At 41.6% G+C, this 23,556-nt stretch overlaps 1 protein-coding gene across 3 annotated transcripts in view; it reads left to right on the plus strand.

The window, feature by feature from the left end:
- Nucleotides 1-23,556, plus strand: part of Fancd2 (FA complementation group D2) — a 67,348-nt gene that overhangs the window by 19,113 nt on the left and 24,679 nt on the right. For all 3 annotated transcript variants that reach the window (XM_033755975.1, XM_010619085.3, XM_010619091.3), the window contains exons 10-26: nucleotides 1,910-1,997; nucleotides 3,293-3,397; nucleotides 4,188-4,288; nucleotides 4,786-4,894; nucleotides 5,258-5,293; nucleotides 6,724-6,867; nucleotides 9,703-9,837; nucleotides 11,027-11,158; nucleotides 13,526-13,636; nucleotides 16,840-16,949; nucleotides 17,881-17,941; nucleotides 19,019-19,138; nucleotides 19,820-19,893; nucleotides 20,175-20,321; nucleotides 21,049-21,149; nucleotides 21,992-22,107; nucleotides 23,017-23,125. In XM_033755975.1, the coding sequence (XP_033611866.1) occupies nucleotides 1,910-1,997; nucleotides 3,293-3,397; nucleotides 4,188-4,288; nucleotides 4,786-4,894; nucleotides 5,258-5,293; nucleotides 6,724-6,867; nucleotides 9,703-9,837; nucleotides 11,027-11,158; nucleotides 13,526-13,636; nucleotides 16,840-16,949; nucleotides 17,881-17,941; nucleotides 19,019-19,138; nucleotides 19,820-19,893; nucleotides 20,175-20,321; nucleotides 21,049-21,149; nucleotides 21,992-22,107; nucleotides 23,017-23,125 (1,799 nt within the window). The remainder of the gene's footprint in view (nucleotides 1-1,909; nucleotides 1,998-3,292; nucleotides 3,398-4,187; nucleotides 4,289-4,785; nucleotides 4,895-5,257; nucleotides 5,294-6,723; nucleotides 6,868-9,702; nucleotides 9,838-11,026; nucleotides 11,159-13,525; nucleotides 13,637-16,839; nucleotides 16,950-17,880; nucleotides 17,942-19,018; nucleotides 19,139-19,819; nucleotides 19,894-20,174; nucleotides 20,322-21,048; nucleotides 21,150-21,991; nucleotides 22,108-23,016; nucleotides 23,126-23,556) is intronic.

Here is a 23,556-nt window from a genome sequence, read left to right on the forward strand (position 1 = left end):
AAAAGAGTGTGATATACTTTCCCTCCATAATAAGTAGGCTGTGGGATTTGAGAGTGCTTCTGACAACAGGTGGATATTTGCAAAGCCCCATGTGCTTTCTTTAAATGATATACTCGCTAGAAGATAATGTCTAATTTAAGATGATGCATGTGCATTTCGTCTGGAGAACCTGAACATGATCCTTTCTTTGCATTAACATTTCCCCCAAGGGGGCCAGGGATTTAGCTCAGTGGTTCCACCTCCTGCCTCGTAGGTCCTGAGTTTGATCCCCAGAACCAAAACAAAAAACAAAATCATTTCCCTTAGAGCTCCTGAGTCTGACGTACATCAGAGTCATTTGTGAAGCTTCTTAAACATCTGTAGCCTTGGAGTCCCTGGGTGACTCACTGTGATGCACATCCCTGCTCCACATCTACTGCTGAGAGCCATTTCTTCCTGCCCTTCATGTGAGAAACAGTGATTAAGAAGGGAAACTATCCGTAGGATATACTTTCTGTTGTAATAAAAGCTTTTATGTGTTCTAGAAGTGGTTGAAAAATTGACTTATTTCCTTTTTTTTGCAGTTCTCTGCAAAGCTACCCCAAATATGTTGCCTTGGTTACTTTTCTCATTGCTGAGACAAAGCACCCCAAGTTAAAGGAGGAAAGGCTTATTGTAGCTCACAGCTTGTAGAGGTTTCAGTCCACAGTTGGCTGGCTCCACAGCAGGGTGGCACAGCAGAGGGGGCATCACAGAGCAGAAATAGTTCATAGCAGAGCAGGGCAGGCAGAAGGCAGCAAACAGCACATGACCACTGACCATAGCAGCCCTCTTTCTGTCCCTTATATTGTCACATCCAGGGAGTACCTTCCCATTATTACTCAGAACTATGCCATACCGATCTGTGGACTAATTTAGTAATCACACAGCCTTGATTCTAACATCACACATACTAGATCCAGCCACCTCTGAAGAGCCCCACCTTTGACCACATGAGGTTTTAGGGGGACATCTGCACACAAGTCATAGCATATGTCTAGTGATTTTTTCACTTTTTGTGCACTCAGTCTGAATGCTCTCTCTGGATAGGGCACTGTGTCACCACCCACTTTCCCTGCCTGGTGACAGGTTGTCTCTTTGTCTGGCTTTCACTTAGAATCCATCATGACATCTCACCATTGTGTGCTTCACACACATCTGTTGTACTTAGGCTTCATATAACTGTTCTGGGTTTTCTTTTTTCCTTTTCTCAGGAAGACATACCAAACTCAGTAGTGTAGTGACTTCTGTGTAGTGAGAATGGTGAAGAGGGGGTTCTCATTTCTACCTTATTTGAAATTTCCTAATTAGCATTTATGGGTTGCCGAGTGAGGATACAGCTTAGCTCAATTCCAGTACCACAAAAAAAATGTGGCTACAATAAGCATGTATTACTTTTTGTCACGAAGACAATTCTTGGTGAAGCATACTATAAATGGTAACTTAATAGGATTTAATTATAGTTCTCTTGTTATTTCCTAAACAATACAGTATAACAACTATTTATTTCTATATAACATGTACATTGTACATATTAGGTATTATAAACGGGATGATTTAAACCATACATCAGGATATATATTCTATGCTGTTTTGTTTTAGGGACGTGAGCTTCCATGGATTTTGTTTTTGTTTTTTGGAGATGGGGTCTGTGTTGACCAGTCTTCCTGCTTTAGCCTCTTGGGTATCTGAGATTAGGTGTGTCCTGCCATGGCTGGTTTCATCTGCAAATCTTGAGATCCACAGGGGATCCCAAGACCAGACCTGTGTAGACACTGAGGAGCAACTGTATCCTCTCTTGCCATACTCTAATGAGTGATTTTTCTCAAGGGTTCATCTGCCCACCTCTGTTCAAACCATTAAACAACTTTTCTTTTTCCAATATTCCCAGTGTCCTATTGGTTGAGAATACTGGACTCACTATCCCAATTCTGGATGTCCTTTCCAGCCTCCAGCTTGACCAGGACTTCCTGTCTGAGGTAGGAAAGGCTCTGTTCTCCAGAAACAGGGCCAGCTTTGACCTGGAAATGATGTCAGTCACTACCTTGTGGGAGAAGTCATGTGTGTTGAAAATTGTACTTTAAAAATATGCTGAATGGCTGGGTGTGGTGGTGTAGACGTGTAACCCCAGCACTTGTGAGGCCGAGACAGGAGGATAGACATGAATTTGAGACCAGTCTGGGCTACCTAGTGAGAAAGGGCAGGAAGGAAGGAAAACTAGGAAGAAAAATTATAGTGAGTGAAATTTGATTCTCTTTTTCAGTGGACTTTCAGATGCTATACTGTTACAGATTTACTGGTCTCGTTTTTGGCTGGTTTGGGAATTGAAAATGGTGCTTTATCACCAAGCTACATCCTGTTGCTTTTTTTTTTTTTTTAAGTAGTGCTGGGAATCAAACTTGGGACCTTGGCTTGCCAGGCAGGTGGGACACCATTGAGCTACGTCCCCAGCCCCCAGCCCTTTTCTCTAGGCTGCCCAGTGAGGATCAGCATTTTGATTCCCCTGCTTCAGCCTCTGAAGTAGCTGGATTAACTACCTCATCTGGCCACTGGTCTGTTTGTGTGTGTGTGTGGTTGGGAATTGAACTCGGGACCTTGTGCTTGCCAGGCAGGCGAGGCACCACTGAGCTATATTCCCGGCCCTCCATTGGTCTGTTTTTTTTGTTTTGTTTTGTTTTTCTGGTTTTTTGAGACAGGGCCTCACTATGTAGTTGAGACTGACCTAGAACTCACTATGTTGTAGCTCACGCTGGTCTCGCATTCACAGCGATGATCCTCCTGCCTCAGCCTACCGAGTGCTGGGATTACAGGCATGCACCACCACGCCCGGCCCTCCATCAGTCTGTTTTTAAGTGAAATATTTTAGTGGAAATATTCTATTGTCTGAATATTTTTTATTTTTTATAGGAATAATACTTTTCTTTTTTGGTACCAGGGATTGAATTCAGGACTTTCAGCTTGCCAGGCAGGCGTGCACCACTGAGCTACATCTTTGGCCCCAGGAATAACACTTCCTTATGTTTTCATGTAGCCAGTTGAAAATCAAGGCTCCAAAATCTAGGACAGTAGTATTGTTTCACTTTTCTTTCCTGTTTATAAAGAAACTTTGGTATTAACAATTGAAAGTTTGCAATTTTGGAAAAAACAAAAGATGTTTGTCTTCCTAAGTTATGGGTGGGAAGACTTTTTTCGAATTTTATGTAGCAATACTGGTTTAAGAATAGAAATTTAAAGTTTGGTGGTCTCTCTCTCTCTCTCTCCCTTTTTTTTTAAGGTCCGCCAGTTAGCAATGGATAAGCTGGAATCAATCAGACTGGATGATTTGCCTGTGATAATCAAATTCATTCTTCATTCCTTAACATCCACTGATGCATTTGAGGTATGTTTCTGTTAACTACCAGACCAGCCTGTGTGGTGCTGATCACCTGTAATCTCAGCACTCTGGGAGCCCAAGGCAGGAGAAACACATTTTCAAGTCCAGTCTGGACAACTTAGCAAATTAGTGAGTCCCTGTCTCAGAATTTACAAAGGGCTTCAGGGGTTGAACTCAGGACCTTGTACTTGCCAGGCAGGTGTGGTGCTGCTGAGGTGGTGTGTAGCTCACTGTGAAAATCCTGGGTTTAATCCCCAGGACCACAAAATGAACAAAACCCCTAGACTTAGGTAAAGAAACATCAGGGTAAATTATTTAATAGGCTGAAATTGTTCTCCTGGATGGGTGTGGTGGTACATACCTGTAATCCCAGCACTGGGAAGGCTGAGGCAGGAGCATCCCCACTAGTTTAAGGTCCGCCTGAACTACATAGTGAGATCCTGTCTCAAAAAACCAAACAAAAAGAAAAAAAATTGAAAGAAATTTGCTACAGACAGTTTTGTTGATTAATGCAGGTAGCATTTAGGAGAGGCAGTGGTACTGCTAGTCAGATTGTTTGTTGTGTATATTTGCTAATGTTATATAGTAGGCCTTTAAGGGGTTCTGGAATTGGGGTTGTTTCTTACTGTACTTGTGTTAATTGTTCTCATCGATGTCCTTCCAAAATGCTTTGTCCTACGTTTTAAGTTTTTTCTTCCTCAGTCTTTCAGGGGTTGTTAGGTTCTATTGAGGACATGAACTCTCCCTGTCCACTAAGAATAGATTGCAGGGCAGGGCTAATACTTATTTTCTGTAGGTAATTTCTGAGCTTCGAGGAAAGTTGGATCTGCAGCATTTCATTTTGCCATCAATATTACAAGCTTCACAAATGAAGGTGAAAAGAAGAGGAGGAGCAAGGTATGAAGCTGTTTGCCAATTGCCATCCTTTTCCTTGCATAGATGGGAAACATTTTCTGGTATTTGTCCTAGAATCAGGACACTTAGAGCTTAATACTTACAACTACAAATTATGGTAGTAATATTTCATGTCCAGTGTAGTTTGTTTTTGCTGAATCGGGGCTTGAACTCAAGACCTTGTGCTTGTGAGGCAGGCACTGGCACCACTGAGTTAAATCTCCAGCCCTGTTCAATGTAGTTTTTTAAAATAAGTGGTAGTTACGTGTGTGTGTGGTGAGTGTGTGTGTGTGTGTGTGTGTGTGTGTGTGTGTGTGTGTGTGTGCGCGCTTAGCCATTCAAATTGAGCCCTGATAGATGTAGTGTATGATTTTTAGCCATTTTATGTAAGAGGCTGTGACTTGCTCCAGTATACATGGCTAATAAGTAGGAACCCAGATACTGCAAGTTCTTCTCTGATAAGTAGAAGAAATCATTTTTCCCCTTTTTGCTACTTATAGATCTTCAGGAAAGCAAGAAAGTAGCCATCCGGATTATGTTACTCTCATCTTTGATGTAATAAAATCAGCTGTTAGATATGAGAAAAACATTTCAGAAGCCTGGATTAAGGTGAGTTAGAGCTGGGTATGATGTTGCATGCTGGTAACCCCAACATTCCTGGAGGCTGAGGCAGGAGGATTGAGAGTTCAAGGCCAATGTGGACTACAGTGTGAAGCCTTTTCTCAAAAGAAAAGAAAAAAGAAAAAAAAAAGATGGATCCTTGGAACTTGAGCATCAAGGAGGAAAGGCATGTCGGTTGGGAACAGATAGCAAGTGAGGAGGGTTGAGATGAGTCTGGAAGCCATTCTAGTAGAAATGGTCCTATGTGAAGGACATATAGGCTCTCTACCAGCAGAGCAGGGCATCCAGAGGCATGGGTGGACTGTGTCATACCAATGTGTCCTAATACTACGGTGACCCTTGTTTTTTCAGGCAATTGAAAGCACTGTCTCAGGATCTGATCACACGGTAATGTTCTTGTGCTATGACTTTTAAGTATTATACCCAGGGTAGTGACAGTGCTTAGCTTGCTCTCTTGCTTCATCTCCTGCCCCACTTCCAATCTTTCTTCTGTGTCTTTGTTGCTGCTCTTATAAACATCAGCTGCTGAGCAAGTTGATGTGAGGGGTGACTTGCCAAATCGTCCTCCCTATGCCTTAATTCTGGCAGGAAAGTAAGCCTGTGTCATATGGAAGGGAACATACACATTCTGGACAAACACATACAATTGCAGTGAAACGTGCGCTAGACCATGCATGAGTCAGACGCTTGTGTCGCCTGATTTCTTTCCTCCCAGAATTGGCACTATAGCAGTGTTCAGTGTTGCACTTTTGGTTTGTGTGGACCTGGCCAGAGTGAATCACTCTTGCCACTGTTAACTAGCTCTGTTTCTCTTTTGGTTCTGAGTTGGCCAAGTTACTTGTGTACTGATTATTTCCCTCTAAAGATTTTTCTTTAGTTGGAGTCTATTTTCTGGGACTTTTGTTAGTTGGACTATCAAATTGTTGGATGACTGTCATCTTAAAAGTTTTATGTTATGGAATACAGAAATGAATTTTTTTATGGAGGAAAAAAATCAGAATACACTGCTTTTCTTTTTGCATGAAAATAAATTGGCTGCCTTACTACTTTCATTCCCAGTTTTACAGATTTGTAATCAATCTATACATATAATTTGTATTGTGATCTTTTCTCTTTACATATTTTCCCCGTCACAAAATTTCACATGCATCTTCATTGTTTTTTCCTCCCCCCTGCTTCTTGGGATAGAACCCAGAGGCTTGCATGTGGTCAGCAAGCACTCTGCTACCGAGCTGCACCCCTGTCAGCCCTTCTGTCATCTTCAGTGGCTTAAGTGTAGGCTTAAAAAATGAAGAGCTGGGGATGTAGTTCAGTGCAAAGGCCCTGGGGATTGATCTCTAGTGCTATAAAAACTATAGATTATCTGCTCTTCTTTTGTGACTTTATAATATTCCAAAAATGGTTTTATCATAATTTGACTGTTTTTGTTTTGGTACGGGGATCAAACTTGGACCTGGTGCTTGTGAGACAGGAGGCAGCACTACTGAGCTAACTTTTGCTATTTTCCCAATAATAGGAGAAATACGTACTGGTGTTGGTATGTGATTTAATCTTTTGATAAATGTGAAGATGTTTAAAAATATCATAACCATATCACTTTTGCTTATATTTGGATGTTTTCTCAAATACCAGTAATGGATAATTGTAGCATTTTGTTTCTCTCAAAAATATTTCTAGATTTTTGTGAGAAAATGTGGGTAATCCCGTGGGAATGAATATGTTGAGAAATGAGTCAGTTGTGTTTTAATGGAAATAAATTGAGAGCTAGTGTTTGTTGCAGAAGATGTACTGATGTATTAAACTATTCTCCTTTTCAGACTTTAGATGTGGTAATGCTTTTCATCATCTATAGCACCAGCACCCACACAAAGAAGTACATTGAGAGGGTGCTGAGAAGTAAGATTCGCTCGGGCTGCTTTGACCAGCAGCTGTTGGAGGGGACCTTCTGTGTCCACTTCATGGTAATTGTGGGGAGTGGTGATGTTAACCTTTCCTGCCCAGTCCTTTTGGTTTTTTATTTTGAGATTGGGTCTCTCACTGAGTTGCTATATTGCCCAGGCCAGGTTCAAATTTGCCATCTCTTGCTGCAGCCTCCCAGAGTGGCATGCGTCACCACGCTGGTTCTTTCATTATTTTTTATAGAAATGTTTAATCCAAAGCTCCTGATTCCATACTGTAGAGCTTGATTTTTCAGATGGAAGACTGATAGCTCCTGTTTCATCCACATTACTTTAGCTCATTGTTTAATTCCATTGAGGCTTTTACTTTGGTTTTTCTTGTTTTGTCTTTGTGTGGCTTCTTTAGTTTTTTTTTTTTATTATTAGTACATGTTTGTAGTACATAAGGTTTATCTTCCTCGTGTACATATATGTAACACATTTTGGGGGGGTTGCGGTTTGAGACAAGGTCTCTATAGTTCTTATTGGCCTTGAATACTGTGTAGCCCAGGTTGGCCTTGAACTCAGGGTGATCGTCCTGCCTCAGCCTCCCTAGCTGTGGTATTACAGGCGTGCACCACCACACCTGGCTCCAAAACACCTCTTAATTTCTTTCCCCCCTCATTCTATCATTTGATTCCTTTCCCATCTCCTTACTTCCTAGTATCTATCTTTTATTTTTCTCTTTATTTATAATTTGGGTTTTTGGTATAAGAGAAAGCATAATATATTTAAGCTTGTCTCATTTATTTCACTTGATATGGTTTCAAAATGCATCCATTTTCCTACAAATGACTCAAGTTTATTCTATCTCCCCCCACCACCAGTTATTGAATTTAGGACCTTGTGTTTGCCAGGCAGCCACATCCCCGGCCCAAATTTATCTTTCTTTAGGCAGAGTAGTACTTCTTTGTGTATAACTAAATACCATGTTTTCTTTATTTGTCTGTTGATGGACATATAAGCTGCTTCCAAGATTTAGCTAATTTTAATTGCGCTGCTATAGACATGGATATACATGTGTTGCTATAATATGATGTCTTTTTAACTTTTTTCAGAAAAAACCTTGAAGGGGACTAGCTGGGTCAAATGAAATTTCTAGTTTTAGTTTTTGAGGAATTTCCATTGTGATTTCGATAGTGCTTACCTTAGTATACAGTTCCTCCAACAATGTAGAAGTGTTCCTTTTCTCCTACAACATTTTCAGTGATTTTTATTGCTTGGTTTCTTTTTTTTTTTTCTTTTTTTCTTTTAGACAGGGTCTCACTAAGTAGTTGAGACTGACCTGGAACTCTCTATGTAGCCCAGGCTGGTCTCGAACTCACAGTGATCCTGCCTCAGCCTCCCGAGTGCTGGGATTACAGGCGTGCGCCACCACGCCTGACCTTGCTTGATTTCTTGATAATGGTCATTCTCCTTAGAATAATATGAAATCTCGGTGTTTTGATTGGCATTGCTCTATTTTTTTTTTTTTTTTTTGTTACTGGGATGCAAACTTGGGTCCTTGTGCTTGTGAGGCAGACGGTGGAACCACTGAGCTAAACCCCCAGCCCGGCATTTCTCTAATGTCCAGTGAAGTTGAGCATTTCTTTATACATTTATTGGTCATTTGTACTTCTGAGAAGTTTCTGTTCATCTCACTTGCCCGTTTTTTTTGATTGGGCCTTTTTATTTTGGAGGGTCTAATTTTTTTGAGTTTTTCATAGATACTAATCCTCTAGATCCTCTGAGGAATAGCTAGCAAAAATTTTTCCTGTCCAGAGGCCAGGGATTCACTTTAGTGGTGCTACCACCTGCACAAGGTCCCAAGTCCAATCCATGGTACCAAAAAAAAAAAAAAAAAATTTTTTTTTCTTTTTTTTCCTGTCTATAGGTTGTTTATTTACTGTGTTGGTTGTTTCCTTAGTTATGGAGAAGGTTTTTAATTTAATACAGTCTCATTTATTGATTTTGGTACTATTTCTTATGCAAGTGAAATTTTGTTCAGTCCATGGCTGTGTCTTCAAGAGTTTTACCTATTTTATCTTCCAAAAAGTTAATTGCTTTCTATTTTCTTTGGGGACAGGTACCAGGGATCGAACTCAGGACCTTGCACTTATGAGGCAGGGGGCAGACCCACTGGGCTAAATTCCTGGCCCAATTGTTTTCTGTTTTAAGATTTAGTTCTTTGATCCATTTTGATTTTCGTTTAAACTTGGGCATGAGGATAGGCAGTTTTCCCACCACCATTTATTAAAGAGGTTATTTTTTTTTCCAGTTTTTATTCTTTTTATCCCCCTTGAAATATGGAGGATTCAACCTAAAGGTACTCTACCTCTAAGCTACGTCCCTAGTCCTTTTTATTTTTTATTTTGCAACAGTCTTGCTAAGTTGTTTTGGTTTGGGTTGGGTTTTTTTGAGACCAGGTCTCACTAAGCAATTCAGGCTGGCCTTGATCTCACAGTAATCCTCTCCCTTAGCCTCCTGAGTGCTGGGAGTACAGGCCAGCACACCACGCCCAGCCAAGGTCAGTTTTTATCCATCTGTGTAATCCTGTTGATCCTGAGAGAAAATTCAGAATGATGAAGGCTATTCTGAGTAAGATGAAGGTTAGGGTTCTGCAAGAGTTGGGTGTTACGCCACACGTTTGGAATCCCAACACTGAGGAGGCACAAGCTTAATTTGTGCATCTTAGCAACTTAGACTTTGTCTCCCAAAAAAGGGCTATGGTTGCAGTTCTACGAGAAGACCCTTGTTTTAATCTCCAGTACAACAAGTACATAGACACGTATTTAAAATGTTAAAGCTAAAACATCTCTAAGTCATATAATAACAAAGCTTTTCCCATAGCTTCTCTTCTTTTTCCTCTCCCTCTTCTAGGTTCTTCAGGATATGTGTCCATCCATTCTGTTGTTGGCTCAGAGTTTGTTTCACTCCCAAGACCAGAGTATAACTTTATTTGGCAGTCTGCTCTACAAATACTCATTTAGGATTTTTGACACTTATTGCCAGCAGGTATGTTGAAATAATTTATTTTGAAGGAGGAATGGAGAAGTAGAAATACAGCTCCAACTGAAGTACATGTGATCCAAAGTTTATTTCTTGTTGATTGGAAGACATTAAAGAGGAGAGAACTCTGAACTGGAGCTCAGTTCTTGCCCCAGTGTTCAAGTGAGTAGACTGGCCTGGAGAATCTGACTTTGTGTTTCGAGTGGGTCTAAAAGTAAGGTCCAGACCCAGTCTACTTCCATTAACCTTGGATCACTGGGCTGGGTTGTTAAGTGGTTTTCACAGTACCAGAATGGCATTTATATTTAATTAAAAGCAGTCAACTTTTAGTTGATCCTGCAGTTGTTCCCTTTAAAAAAAAAATCTATCTATCTGATGAAAAGTAAAAGAATAAGAAATGTTTGTAGCCTAACTATTCCTGTGAATAGGGGCCACAAATTTTAATACTACATATTTAGAGAGGGAAGGCTGAGTTGCAGAAAGTTCTTATAAAAGCAAATGAATTATTATTAACATTCAAAGGGGACATTTACAAATGTATCAGTACTCATTGCTTTTTTTTCAGTGTGGGGATTGATCCCAGAGTTTGAGTATAGACAAGCATTCTACCACTGACTTCAACCCAGGGCCTAGCCTGTGGGTGTAGCTCAGGGCAAAAGTTTTGCATTCAATTCCCAGTATTGCTCCCCCATCAAATTTAAATGAAATTTAAAACACAACCATTAGATGGAGTGTGGTGATGTACACCTGCATTTCTAGCACTCTGGTAAGTTGAAGCAGGAGGATGGCAAGTTGGAATGGAGCCTGGGCCACTTAAATGAGGAGGCTATGGGTTCAATCTCCAGTACTTCAAGAGGAAAGAAAAGAACACCAATGGATGCAGCTGACATGAGACATAGGGCTGTTACTGTGCAGCAATTTGAAGGAAAAGGGGAATAATAGCATCTAAGACCTTTTTGACTCTCTGAATGTCTTGGAGTTGCCATCATGACCTATGCTTTAACTTATATAGGAAAAAAAAAAAGGAAGAGGAGTAGCAGAATCAGGAGGGCTCTTAGACAGTGCATTTGGAAAATAGGGCAAGACTGGATGGTAATGTGGTTACCAACATTAATGGATAGCAGGATCAGGACCCTTTTAGAGTCATGTTCTTTATTCATGCTGTGCTGGTGAGCCTTTCTCCTCCAATGTGCAGGAAGTGGTTGGTGCCCTTGTGACTCATGTGTGCAGTGGGAATGAAGCGGAAGTTGACGCTGCATTGGATGTCTTCCTGGAGCTGACAATACTGGACCCACCTGCGATGAGGCTGAATGCTGTCTTTGTGAAGGTATCTGCTGATTACACTGTCACACTGAATCATTTCTTTTGTCCCATGTGGTAGAGAGTTATCTCTTGGCAGTCATTTATTGTTGTACTCATTAGATAAGTGAACTCTCTAACTGGTGGAAAGAAATGGGATAATAGGCAAGAACTGTTTCAAAAATGACTCATTGTGGGGCTAGGGATTTAGCTCAGTGGCACCATTCCTGCCTTGCAAGCACAAGGTCTTGAGTTAGATTCCTGGTACAAAAAAAGACTCATTGTTTAAGTACTAATTCATTCTTTAGACATTTCTCTATTCCTAACTCGCGAAGCTCTGTCCTGGATGCTGTGGATACAAAGGTCAGTCTTTGCCTTTGATGATAGAAAGATAATCAAGCAAGTTACCAAGATACAAACTGATGAATGCTGTAATAAAGTACTATAGATATAAGAGAGCAGGAATAACTCAATTCAGCTTGGAGAGCTGGAGAAGTGTTCAAAGAGGAGATCGCATTTGAGTATTTCTTGAAGACTGGGAATACCTTGTGCAAGCTAAGTGGTGCTGGAGGCCATGTGTGCCTGGGGGTGACTGGCAGACTGGGGAGCAGGATATGTGGTTGGGAATGGTGGGAGGTGAAGCAGTTAATTAAGACTGCTAAACCTTATGCCAACTCCACGGTAAGGAGTTTCAATTTGATTTTGTAGACATAGGGAACTAGCACAGGTTTCTACAGGGAGTTGACCTGTTCAGGGTCTTGGCTATGAGGCTGTGTGGTTAGAGGATTGGAGACCACTAGAATGATCTGTGAGAGTAAAGGGTTGTAGGGAAAGAGGAGTAAAGACCATTTAGTCTTAGAGTCAACATGGTTATTAAGAATACATTGCCTTGAGAAAGAGGGAAGCCATGTCCAAGTTTCCCATCTTAGGTAAATAGCTGTGTTATATTGTGAGCTCAGGCAGGACAGTAAGTAGGAAGTGCAAGCTTTTGGAGGAAGCACAGTGAGCTCAGTTTGGTACCTCCACATCTGGATGGTGAGTGGATAGTTGTGAATCGCAGTTTGGAGCCCATTAGGCACATCCGGTGGAGGTTTAGTGTGGATATCCATAAGCATAACAGTGTGAACTCAGGAGGGGCAGATCATTGGAGTCTCTTGGGAGCAGTAAGTGCAAGTGGTAAACTGAAGCAGATGTCTGTGGAAAGAGAATGAGATGAGAAGATAGATGTAGAATAACAAAAAGGAAGGATGTCAGGCAGCAAAGCCCAGGAAAAAGCGCTTCCAGGGGAGGCATTAGCCACAGTGTTGGATGGTAAAGAGGGTGAAGATGGGGTGAAGGCTGTTAGCTTGGGCAGCTAAAAGCTCGCAAAGCTCTTCCTACTTAATCCTCAGACAAGTTTTGAAAAGTAGTGTAGCTCTTATCCCTGTATTCGAGATGAGAAAGCTGAGGGGCTGCTCAGGATCAAAAAGCAAATACCAGTGGTGTCTTAATTCAGGAACACTTCTTTTTGCAAACAGTTTGGTTCACAAACAAGTATTTGATAAAATTGTGTTTCTGCCTGTGAACTCTGCGTTGATTGGTGAACGTGACTGTGGCCATCTTTCCCAGATGAACACAAATGTGGCCATCTTTTCCAGAATCGGGAAGTTAGTTGAGTACCACTGTAGTTTCCTTTTGAGTCCCTCCAGATCTTCAAGGAAAGGATAGGTTATGGAGTGTAAACCAAAAGGGAAGATGGGGTAAGGAGTAGGGATGATGGATGACTTCTGGTGGAATATTGTTTTCAACGAGGTAAAAAGGCAGGATGGAGTTAAACTCTACCAGGATGGCTAAGCAGGAGGTGATTACAGCCAAGGATTGTCGTCTAGTGCAGAGGACAAGTGCTAAGGATTTTGTCTTTCCTGGTGCTGGGTCCTACTCTCTGATAATAAGATAGACTTAGGAAGCTGCAAGGGCCCTCTCAGCTTACGTCCAGACCTTTGGAGTCTGAGCATAGCTTCTGCCCCTTAAGCTTTTGGAGAGGACAAATACCTGGCTACTAAATGTATGTCTGATAAGGATTTTGCTGTGTGGTGGTGTGCACCTGAAATCGCAGCACTAGGTGGCTGAGTCAGGAGGATTGCTGTGAGTTTGAGGCCAGCCTGGGCTGCATAGTGAGTTCAAGATGAGCTAGAGCTACATACGTACCAAGACACTCTGTCTTGGGGAATGGGGGGAGGATTTTAATTTTTGTTTTGTTTTTAGGTATTGGGATTTGAACGCACGCAGGGCCTGGCATATGCTAGGCATGTGCTCTACCACTGAACCACACCCCCCAGCTCAGGATTTTAGTTCTGTGAACTAAAGAGAAAAACTGGTAGCTACTGACCTCATTGTTGGTATTCTTTTCTCGTAGGGCCTTTTAGATTACCTGGATAATATGTCCCCTCAGCACATCCGGAAGCTCTTCCATGTCCTCAGCACACTGGCATTAAGCGAAAAACGTGAAGCTAGCAGCCACATCAAGGTAAGAGGCCCTGTGTGGAGAAAGAATCTTATGCCTGCTACCTGGAATTGGCAAGACAAAATCACACTAGCCTGTGAGGTTGCAGTGGAAATAGAGTGCATATCAACAGTCGCAGCCTTTGTTCTACCACAAACATGTGTAACTGTATGCCCGCTGGAGGTGCTGGGAGGGTTAGGCCTTCTGCCCTCACTGGTCTGGTAGGTGTTTAGTTAGTAGTCAGCTAACCAGGAAATTGAATAGGAAAAGCTGTTCAGGTCCTGTCCTGAGTGCTGTAGACACACAGAATCCCCCTCGGCTTGCTTTCATTTCTATGCACCAGTGACTGAAACCCAAGCCAAGAGGAGTAGAGGAGTAGAGACTAGGTATAAGAGGAGTAGAGACTAGGTAGGAGTCATGACTCACAGCCCTTTTGTGTCTCTAGCATTGCCTTTTAGCAGTCAATCCATAACTACTGGACTGTGATTTTGAACAGCCAGCACTGTATTTAATAAAAACAAAAAGCCCTCTTTAAAGCTAGGTATTATATGTAAATGGTACAAAATTCAAAATGTGTAGAAGGGTATACAGTGAAAAATAGTTTTTCCTTCCTCTCAGTCCTTTAGGCATCTGCTTTGTTTCCCTAGAGATAATCATTATCACTAGCTTTTGGAGTTGTTTTGAACATTTACAAAAATTTGTTTTTGCCTATAATCTACTCCTTTCCTCTCTTGTTTGACATCTTGCATTCTGTGTAATGTAGCAAAGACTATTTTGGATGTTACTTTATATCAATAATACAAAACTTTATTTCATTTTTAAATTATGGTAAAATACATAACAAAATTTACCATTTCAAAGAGTTTTATTATCTGTAGCATTAAGGACACTCACAGTGGACAAACTTGATTGCTATCCTGCACTCTGGGAGGCTGAGGTAGGAGGAAGGGATAGAGAAAGGCAAGAAAAGAAAGAAAGCTTATATCCATTGCCCTCCCCAAAGTCCTAGTACTCTATAATCTACTTTGCTTCTGTGAATTACCTAATCTAGATACCTCATGAAAGTGGAATGGTGCAATGTCTGTTCTTTTCTGTCTAGTTTATTTCACTTAGTTTAATACGTATTTTTGAGACTGGGTCTCGCTAAGTAAGTAGCCCAGGCTGGCCAAAAACTGGTGGTGATCCTCCTGCCTCAGCCTCCTGAGTGCTGGGATTTATAAGTTTGTGCTATCACACCCAGCTTCATTTAGCATAAGTTTTCAAAATTCAGCTGTGTTGTATCATGTAGGAGGTCTGATTAAAGAATAATACATTGAATAGGGCCAGGGATTTAGTGCAGTGGCATCATGCCTGCCTTGCAAGCACAAGGTCCTAAGTTCAATCTCTGGTACCAAAAAAAAAAATGACATTGAATGTTTAAATTTTTAAAAATTGCAGTAAAAAGCACATTGCCGTTAATCTTCCTCAGAATATGCCCCTCACTTTGAACATACTCAGCCAGTTGTTCTTGCCAGTATGTCTTTTACTATCTTGTCAGTTTTTTTTAGTTTTGCCATTGAGTGTAGTTTTCAATTACCCCTTGTATATAAACTTTGTTCCTTATTTTAGCTGAATAATTTTTGTTATATATAGACCTCATTTTGTTTATTTGTTGATCTATTGATGGACATCTAGGGTCCTTCTGGCCATTTGAATGTGCTTATGAACAGAAGGGAGTGCAACTGTTTGAATCCCCGTTTTCAGTTCTGTGGGTATATACCTAGGAATGGTGAATTCTGTGTTTAACTGTTTGAGGAACCACCAAACTTTGCCATAGCAGCTCTACCATGTTACGTTCTCACCAACAAGTATGAGGGCTCAATTTCTCCACGATCTCACGGACACTCACTATCATTAACAGCCACCTTAGTGGGTGAGTGGTATTGTACTTTTGGATTGCCCTGCCCTAATGACTAATGATATTTAGCATCTTTTCATGTATCTATTGGTCATTTATATATCTTCTTTAAAGTAACTGGGGTAAACTATAGTCCTAACAGTCGTGAGGCTGAGGCAGGAGCATCACCTCTTGAGATAGGATGACCACCAAGAGTTCAAGGTCAACGGCTGGAGATTTAGCTCAGTGGTTCTGCTGCCTGCCTTGCAAGCACAAGGACCTGAGTTCAATCCCTGGTTCCAAAAAAAAAAAAAAGTTCAAGGTCAGCCTGAACTATATAGAGAGAACCTGTAAAGGCAGAACATCCCAAGTGCTTGGGTTACAGATGTGCATCACCACATCCTGGTCCAGTTTCTTTTTCTTAATACCATACCTTGATGCTCAAAAGTATTTAGTTTTTTTTGTTGTTGTTTTGTTTCTTTTTTTTGGTTTTTTGAGACAGGGTCTCACTATATAGTTGACACTGACCTTGAACTCACTGTGTAGCCCAGGCTGGAACAGTGATCCTCCTGCCTCAGCCTCCTGAGTGCTAGGATTACAGGTGTGCACCACCACGCCTAGAAAAAGTATTTAGTTTTGATGATAATCCAGTTTGTTTTTTCTTTTATTACTTGTACTTTTGATGTCATTATTAGGAAATTATTGCCAACTCCAAGGACATGAAGATTTTCCCTATTTTCTTCTAAATGAAAATTTTGGGTCTTAAATTTAGGTCTGTGGTTCACTCTTGAGTTAATTTTTATTGTCTTACCTGGTGTAAATTTAGGGTTCAGTGTCATCTTTCTGGGTGTGAATACCCAGTTTGTTGAAATGCTATGCTTTTCCATTGAGTGAATTTGGTGTCCTTGTTGAAGAGCAGCTGACCACACATGAAATTTGTCTGGATTGTATTACATTGGCCTGTGTATCTGTCCTAGTTGTCTAATCCAGGAACACAGGATGGCTTTGCTTAATTTAGGTCTTGAATTTCTTTCACAGTGTTTTATAGAGTTTGATGTATAAGCCTTTTGCCTCCTAAACAGCCGCCATCATTAGGTAAGAGTAGTTCTTACAGGTTTATGGAGCAGCCATTATGGAAATAATAGCTGCCACGAGCCAGGCGCTATTCTAGGGATTTTTCGCAGTTAGCCCCTAAAACTTAAAACGATGTTTCCCATCTTGAGACTCAGATGAAATGACAGACTTAGTCATTGAAAGGACCCTCCCTTCTGGGGTTCTATAGCTCTGGTATCTGTAGATTCTTTTGCTGTACCATCTAAGCCTGTTTTTGCCCATCATATTCTCATTGCAGGATGATATGCACTTGGTAATCCGAAAGCAACTCTCGAGCACCGTAGTCAAGTACCAACTCATTGGGATAATTGGAGCCGTTACTATGGCAGGCAGCATGACAGCAGACAGGTATGCGTGGAGACTGACTTCTGTGGCTCAGGATCAGTTAATCAAAATAAAATGTCATATTGTGAAGTAGATTTTAAAAACCATATGAGAAGTAATGTGAGAAAAAACACAGGCCAGATTTATGGACTTGCTATATGTTCAAGACTTAGGGATGTGGGAGCCTTGAAAAAACACAGGCCTGGGGGCAGAAAAGGCATTGGAACCTTTAAGTAACTTTGATTGTCTGAAGGCTACAGTTTTATTACAGTTACATTTTATTTCTTCCATACTATTTCAGTCTCAGCTATTTGGGAAGCTGAGGCAGGAGAGTCACTCCCCCCATCTTGAAAAAAGAAAAGTTAGCTAGGCCTGGTACATAGGCCAAGGTGTGAAGCGAGAGAACTGCAAGTTCAAGGCTAGTCCGAGTGACAGCGGAAAGAATGTGCTTGCCCTTTGCTATTATTACCCATTTAACGTTCCCTTAGAAATACATGTGAGTGGGCACAGTGGCACCCACTTGTAATCTCAGCACTCTGAGAGCTGGCATGGGAGGATCACTTCAGCCCAGGCAGTGTGGCAAACTCTTGTCTTTTTTTTTTTTTTTTTTAACACCAGGGATCAAGGCAAACCCTATTTTAAAAGACAAAAATCAAGCCAGGTGTGGGTGGTGGCGCACGTCTGTAATCCCAGCACTTGGGAGGCTGAGGCAGGAGTATCGCTTCGAGTTTGAGACCACCCTGGGCTATACAGTCTGAACTACATAATGAGACCCTGTCTCAAAAAAAAATCAAAACCTGAACCATTTTTTATCTGTATCCACAGTTTGTGTAGACTATATAATGTTCCTTCACACCTTCATTATCTCTACCCTTGCTTCAGGGAAGCCAGGATTCTTGAACTTACTGCCAATTCTTTTAAAATACTGAAAAATGAAACAAATTTCTTTTTCTAGAAGTGGGTCTTCTAATTTGACCCAAAGGAGAGCCATCCAGAGAAATGAGCAGTGCTCACAGGTAAGCTTGCGTAATGGGCTTGAGTATGCTTCTGAGAAACTGAGGAGGTACTTATTGTCACTGTCAGTTCTCCAGGAAGAGTGATTTTTAAAAATATTATCTTTTATCTCATAGCTTTCATGGTTTTTGCCATTTTTGTGGAACTTAGAATCTATTGGCTTAGATTGCCTTTATTTATCTGTCTAAACTTTCTGTTTAAATTGAAAATACTGGGTATGGTGGCACACACCTATGAGTACTTAAAAGGCTGAGGCAAGAGAATCTCTGTGAGTTCAAGGTTACCCTGGGCTACATAATGAGTTCAAGGCCAGCCTGAACTACATAGCAGGACCCTGTCTCAAAACAACAACAAAAATAAATTGTAAATTCTTTTTTTTAAGAAATTGTAAATTCTTAGCAAGGGAAATAACCATGGTTAGCTGGGCATACATGCTTAAAATTTTATTTACTTGAGACATTGAAGCAAGAGGATTGCTAGTTTGAGGCCAACCTAGGTACCTTAGCTATTCTCTCTTCTAAATAAAATAAAAAGGGCTTTGGATGTAGATGGCTTGGCTAGCATGCACCAGGCCCTGTGTTCAGTCTCTGCTACAGGGGCAGAGTAGTGATGAGAGATACAGCACTGGCCTACCATGTATAAGAGCCAGAATCTGATCCCTAGCGTGCTCACCTCTCTGAGGAAAAAAATGGCAGGTTGGTTGGACCATATGGAAAGAGAAGTGTATGCTTAGATCTAAAGCTAGTTCAGAGATGGAAACCTGAGGGTCTTGAATGTCATGGAAGATATTTTTATTTCCCTTTTTATGCAGAGACTAATTCCTAAAGCTTTCTTAGCATGGAAAAGGTATAATCAAAGTTTGACTTGAGAACAATTAATTTGGCTGCATGAGTCTGATGAATTAGAAAAAGAGTAGGATTGGAAAGAGACAGTGGTCAGGAGGCTCAGGAAAATCTTAGGTGGGGCAGAGCTTGGTAGTATGGCTGGAAAAGGGAGCTTACTGTGGAATGGTGGGGCAGTGGGATCTCCTGAAGGGCCAGTGTCTGTGGGGCAGGTGTTGTTCCTATTCTGCTTCCCAGGTCACGTCCTTGCTGCAGATGGTTCACTCCTGCAGCCAGCAGTCTCCTCAGGCCTCTGCATTGTACTATGATGAGTTCGCCAACCTGATCGAAGAAGGAAAGATGGCTCCAAAAACATTGGTAAGGTCAAGTGTCTCTTCTTTTTTTTTCTTTTTCCCCCATTAAGTTTATTGGTACATTTAAAGCAAACAGTGCAGTCACATTTACCATTGGAGCTTGTACCTTTACACGATATGTCTTGGTTCCCAAAGTCCCTTTCGAAAGCAATAAAGCACCAGAGCTGCAAGAAGTGCTCCTGTGAGTGCTCCCAAATTGTAGTCGAGCTGGGCATTTGTGGCACATGCCTTTAATCCTAGCACTTGGGAGGCTGAGGCAGGAGGATTACTGTGAGTTCGAGACCAGCCTGGGCTACATAGTGAGTTCCAGGTCAATTTCAAGTACATAGTTAGACCCTGTCTCAAAAAAAAACAACAAAAAAAAAACAAACCCAAATTGTAGTCGAAAGGGCTGCTCTACCCTTCCCTGCTTTGTGCTGTCCTCCCCGGCCTCCTCCACATAGTGGCGGTTACAGTGACGAGGAAGAAGTGGAGGGTGTGCTTGGTGTGGTGTTGATGATGATAGACACTCTTTGGCATCACTTTCTGTACATTATCTTTTGTGCTTCACAGTCAGGAGGTATATATCATTCTTCCCTTTTTAGAAATGAAAAACTGAGGCTTGGAAAGTTAACAGTAGTTTGTCTAGCTCTATAGAGCAAGCCTGTCCTGGACCACACAGTCTTGTTTTGTTTGCTTTCTGAAGGAATGGGTGGGGAAGACCATCTGTAATGACTTCCAGGATGCCTTTGTGGTAGACCTCAGCGATGCTCCAGAAGGGTGAGTGCTGCCTACCTGCTGCTCCGGTTGTACCAGTGAGGGAGTTGTTCGTATCACCCTTCTCCACAGCCAAGCCTCACTTTCCCGCAGCCATTTCCCTCCCAGCCTGCATAGCCCTACCCTGAACTCCAGTACTGCTGAAAGTCCCATTTATTCTTTTTTTTTTTTTTTTTTTTTGGTACTGGGGATTGAATTCAGGTCCTTGTACTTGTGAGGCAGGTATGTTTGCTCTCCATACCCCTGAGCTGGGACGTGAGATTCTGGCTTTTCTGTCTTCACAGTGAATTTCCGTTTCCTGTGAAAGCTCTCTATGGACTGGAAGAAGACAGTACTCGTGATGGGATTGCCATTAATCTCCTGCCTCTGTTCTTCTCTGAGGAATTTGTGAAAGATGGGTGTCAAATGACTTCACAGGAATCAGGCCAAAAGTCAGTATGACAACCCCTCTTCCCCGAAATCTTAGTTAGTGTTTTGAATGTTCACAGGGAATTTTACAGTTCTTTCCGTCTGTAGGGAACTTTAGTTAAAAGGAATTCTCCCTAAGCCAGGTGTGGTGCTGCATACTTATAATCCCAGTACTTGGCTGGGGCCGGGGAGGGAGCGAAGCAGGCGTGTCACCAGAAGTTCGAGGCCAGCCTGAACTACACAGTGAGTTCAAGGTTAGCCTGAACTACAAAGCAAGACCCTGTCTCAAGTAAATAAATAAACAAATAAATAAGGGGGTGGAGGGTTCTCACAAGATAAGTGGTACCTGGAGTTAGAGGGAATGGGAGAGATTCCTAGTTTTTTTCTTGGATCCTGAGGTTGAGATTCATGTTGCTTCATGAGAACCAACAGGTGTGAGGCCGTCTTCTGTTCTCTTCTTCGTTCCTTACCCATTGCTTTCTTTCCTGTGAACGTTGTTCGCTGCCCCTCCCTCACTCCCTCCTTCCATCTTACATGTGCTTCTCAGTCACTCTATGACCCCTCCCTTTCTACCTGTGAGTCAGGTCATTATTTAACCGAGCATTCCTTAAGCTGGTTGCCATTCGTTCTTGAAAGTAGGCATTTACTTTGGGGAGAACTTTAAAATTATAAATCAGGCTCCCTGTAATAGACATGAACTAACATGACAGTGACTGTAAAGTGTGGTTTGAAAATGGATTCCCTTCCCAGATTGCTGTCTCCCCTGTGCCTGGCTCCTTCCTTCCGGTTATTGAGGTTTTGTATGGCGAGACAACATAACGGAAACCTGGAGGAGATCGATGGTTTATTAGGTATAGTATGAAGTCTTGAATCTTTCCTTCTTTCATAGATGAAGTACATGGTACATAGTACATGGTGTAGTGGGAAGGAATTTCTAATTTCATAGAATAGTACAGCAGCAGTAATGGAATTCCAGAGGTAAAATACCATGTGTGGGATTGCATGATGTTACCAGTTCAGTTGTTATCATAGTTTCATGTTGCTTTCCAGTGGTTGCCTCTCATAACTGTTGCAAAACTTCTTCATGATAAAATGGGCATGATGGTGCTCACCAGTAATCCCAGCTGCTCCAGAGGCTGAGGCAGAAAGATTGTGAGTTTGAGCCCAGCCTGGGCAACTTAGTGAGAATTTATCTGAAAACAAAATTTTATTTTTTAAATTATTTTTGTTTGTTTTGTTTTGTTGTGTTTTATTTTTTTGAGATAGGTTCTCACTATGGAGTTCAGGCTGGACTTGAACTCATGGCAGTCCTCCTGCCTCAGCCTCTTGAGTGCAGGGATCACAGGCGTATGCCACCACACCTGGTTGAAAATTTATACTGAACTTAGGATCTTGCACTTGCTGGGCAGGCATGGCATCACTGAGCCTCATCCGTGGCCCTGAAAATAAAATTTTAAAAAGGTCTATGGGTGTAATGCTGTATTGAATATATGCTGAACATTTGTGAGGCCTGGAGATCAATTCTCAGTACTGTGAAAAAGAGAAAAGAAAATACTTCCTAATTATATTTGTTGGCTGCTGTGTAATGTGGAAGTATTTTTTGAGACTAATCAGAACTTGACCCCCAAATGCAAGTTAAAGAGGAAAAGTGAATAGCTCCAGGGTGTTGGAAAGGGTTATTCTTCTCTCTTAGATTGTCCTGTATTCCTTACTGACCTGGAGCCTGCAGAGAGGCTGGAGTCCATGCCTGCTAAAGAGCGTTCATTCATGTGTTCACTCGTATTTCTTACTCTTAACTGGTTCCGAGAGGTAAGTGGAATTTCGGGGACATTTTATCTAATGTCAGTAGTTCTCTCAAAGGCATTCTTTCAACTGCCATAAGAACCCTTAAGCACTAACGCCTGTGTGCTGCTCTAGCCACTGACACCCACCGCTTGCAACTAGTCCACCAACCCAGCATTGCTATGTCAAAGCCCTTAGAATGACTTTGCACTGCCCATGCTTCCCCTGCTCTGAGCCTTCCTGAACCTTACTTCTGCCTAGAATGACCTCTTCACCTCCTCCATGGACATAGGTGCATGTCCACTGTTGGGCTGCAGGGAGATGAGTGGGTGCTCATTTCCCTGCCTTTAGCACATGTTACATTTAATAATAATAGGGATGGTGATGGCAGCATCTTTCTGCTGTCTCACTGCCTTTCTCTTGCATTTTATTTCAGAGATATGTGTTTGAATGAGGTCATTTAATCGTCACAGTTTTATTATAGATTGGACAAGCATTATCTTTGTCTTACACAGAATTTCAAAGTCACTAAATTTTATTAAGTATTTACCAAGTACTGAGTTTATTTCCTTATTCATAACATTTAATTCATACAGTAACTACTGTATATTCTCATTTTATAGTTGAAGACTAGCGAAGTAACTCAGTGGTAGAGCATTTACGTTGTACATGTGAGGCCTTAGGTTCAGTCCTCAGTTCTAAAAACAACACATTTTCTTTCTTTTTTTGGTACCGGGGATTGAACTTGGGACCTTTTGCTTGCCAGGCAGGTGGCGGCACCATTGAGCTAAATCCCTGGCAGAAAACAACAAATTTAAACTGTAGCATAGAAATCACAGATATACTTCCTAGTGACACCTTCGATTTCTAGGTGAATGATACAAATAATGCAGATTTTAAAGTCTGAACACGTCAAAGTGAGAATATAATTTGCAGGTTGTGAATGCCTTCTGCCGACAACTGTCGCCTGAGATGAAGGGGAAAGTGCTCACTCGGTTGAAGAACATTGTGGAGCTGCAGGACATCCTGGAGAAGTACTTGGCGGGTAGGGATCTTACTCCCATAGCCCTGTTAGGTCAGGTGTGAGACAGCGGAGCCTCGTTCCAGGATGGCCCCTGCACCTCTGCATTGAGGAAATGTGTGCTGAGCAAGGTTTTTAATCAATACACCCATTTCATTGCTATTAGTGCCAGGAAGTTTTACTAGTTAAGGAAAAAAAAAAACTATTAAATGATACAAAATATGAGTTGGGCTGTCACCAAATTACTTTGCGTATTTGGATATTACATTTCTGGTAATCTTGACCTATCTGAACATAGTCATGAACAAGCAGTAAACATGAAGGCCTCTTCATACTTTCTGACCATTAAGTATACTGGCTATCGACACCAGCGCCCTGTGCCTGGAATTTCCATTGGGCAGATGCCAGCATCCCTGGAGCTTGCTGTGAGGGCTGCACCATAGCTGAATCCACAC

The sequence above is a fragment of the Fukomys damarensis genome, unplaced genomic scaffold (genome assembly GCF_012274545.1).
Source record: "Fukomys damarensis isolate Sample0158 unplaced genomic scaffold, DMR_v1.0_HiC HiC_scaffold_24, whole genome shotgun sequence".
NCBI classification, from domain to species: Eukaryota; Metazoa; Chordata; class Mammalia; order Rodentia; family Bathyergidae; genus Fukomys; species Fukomys damarensis.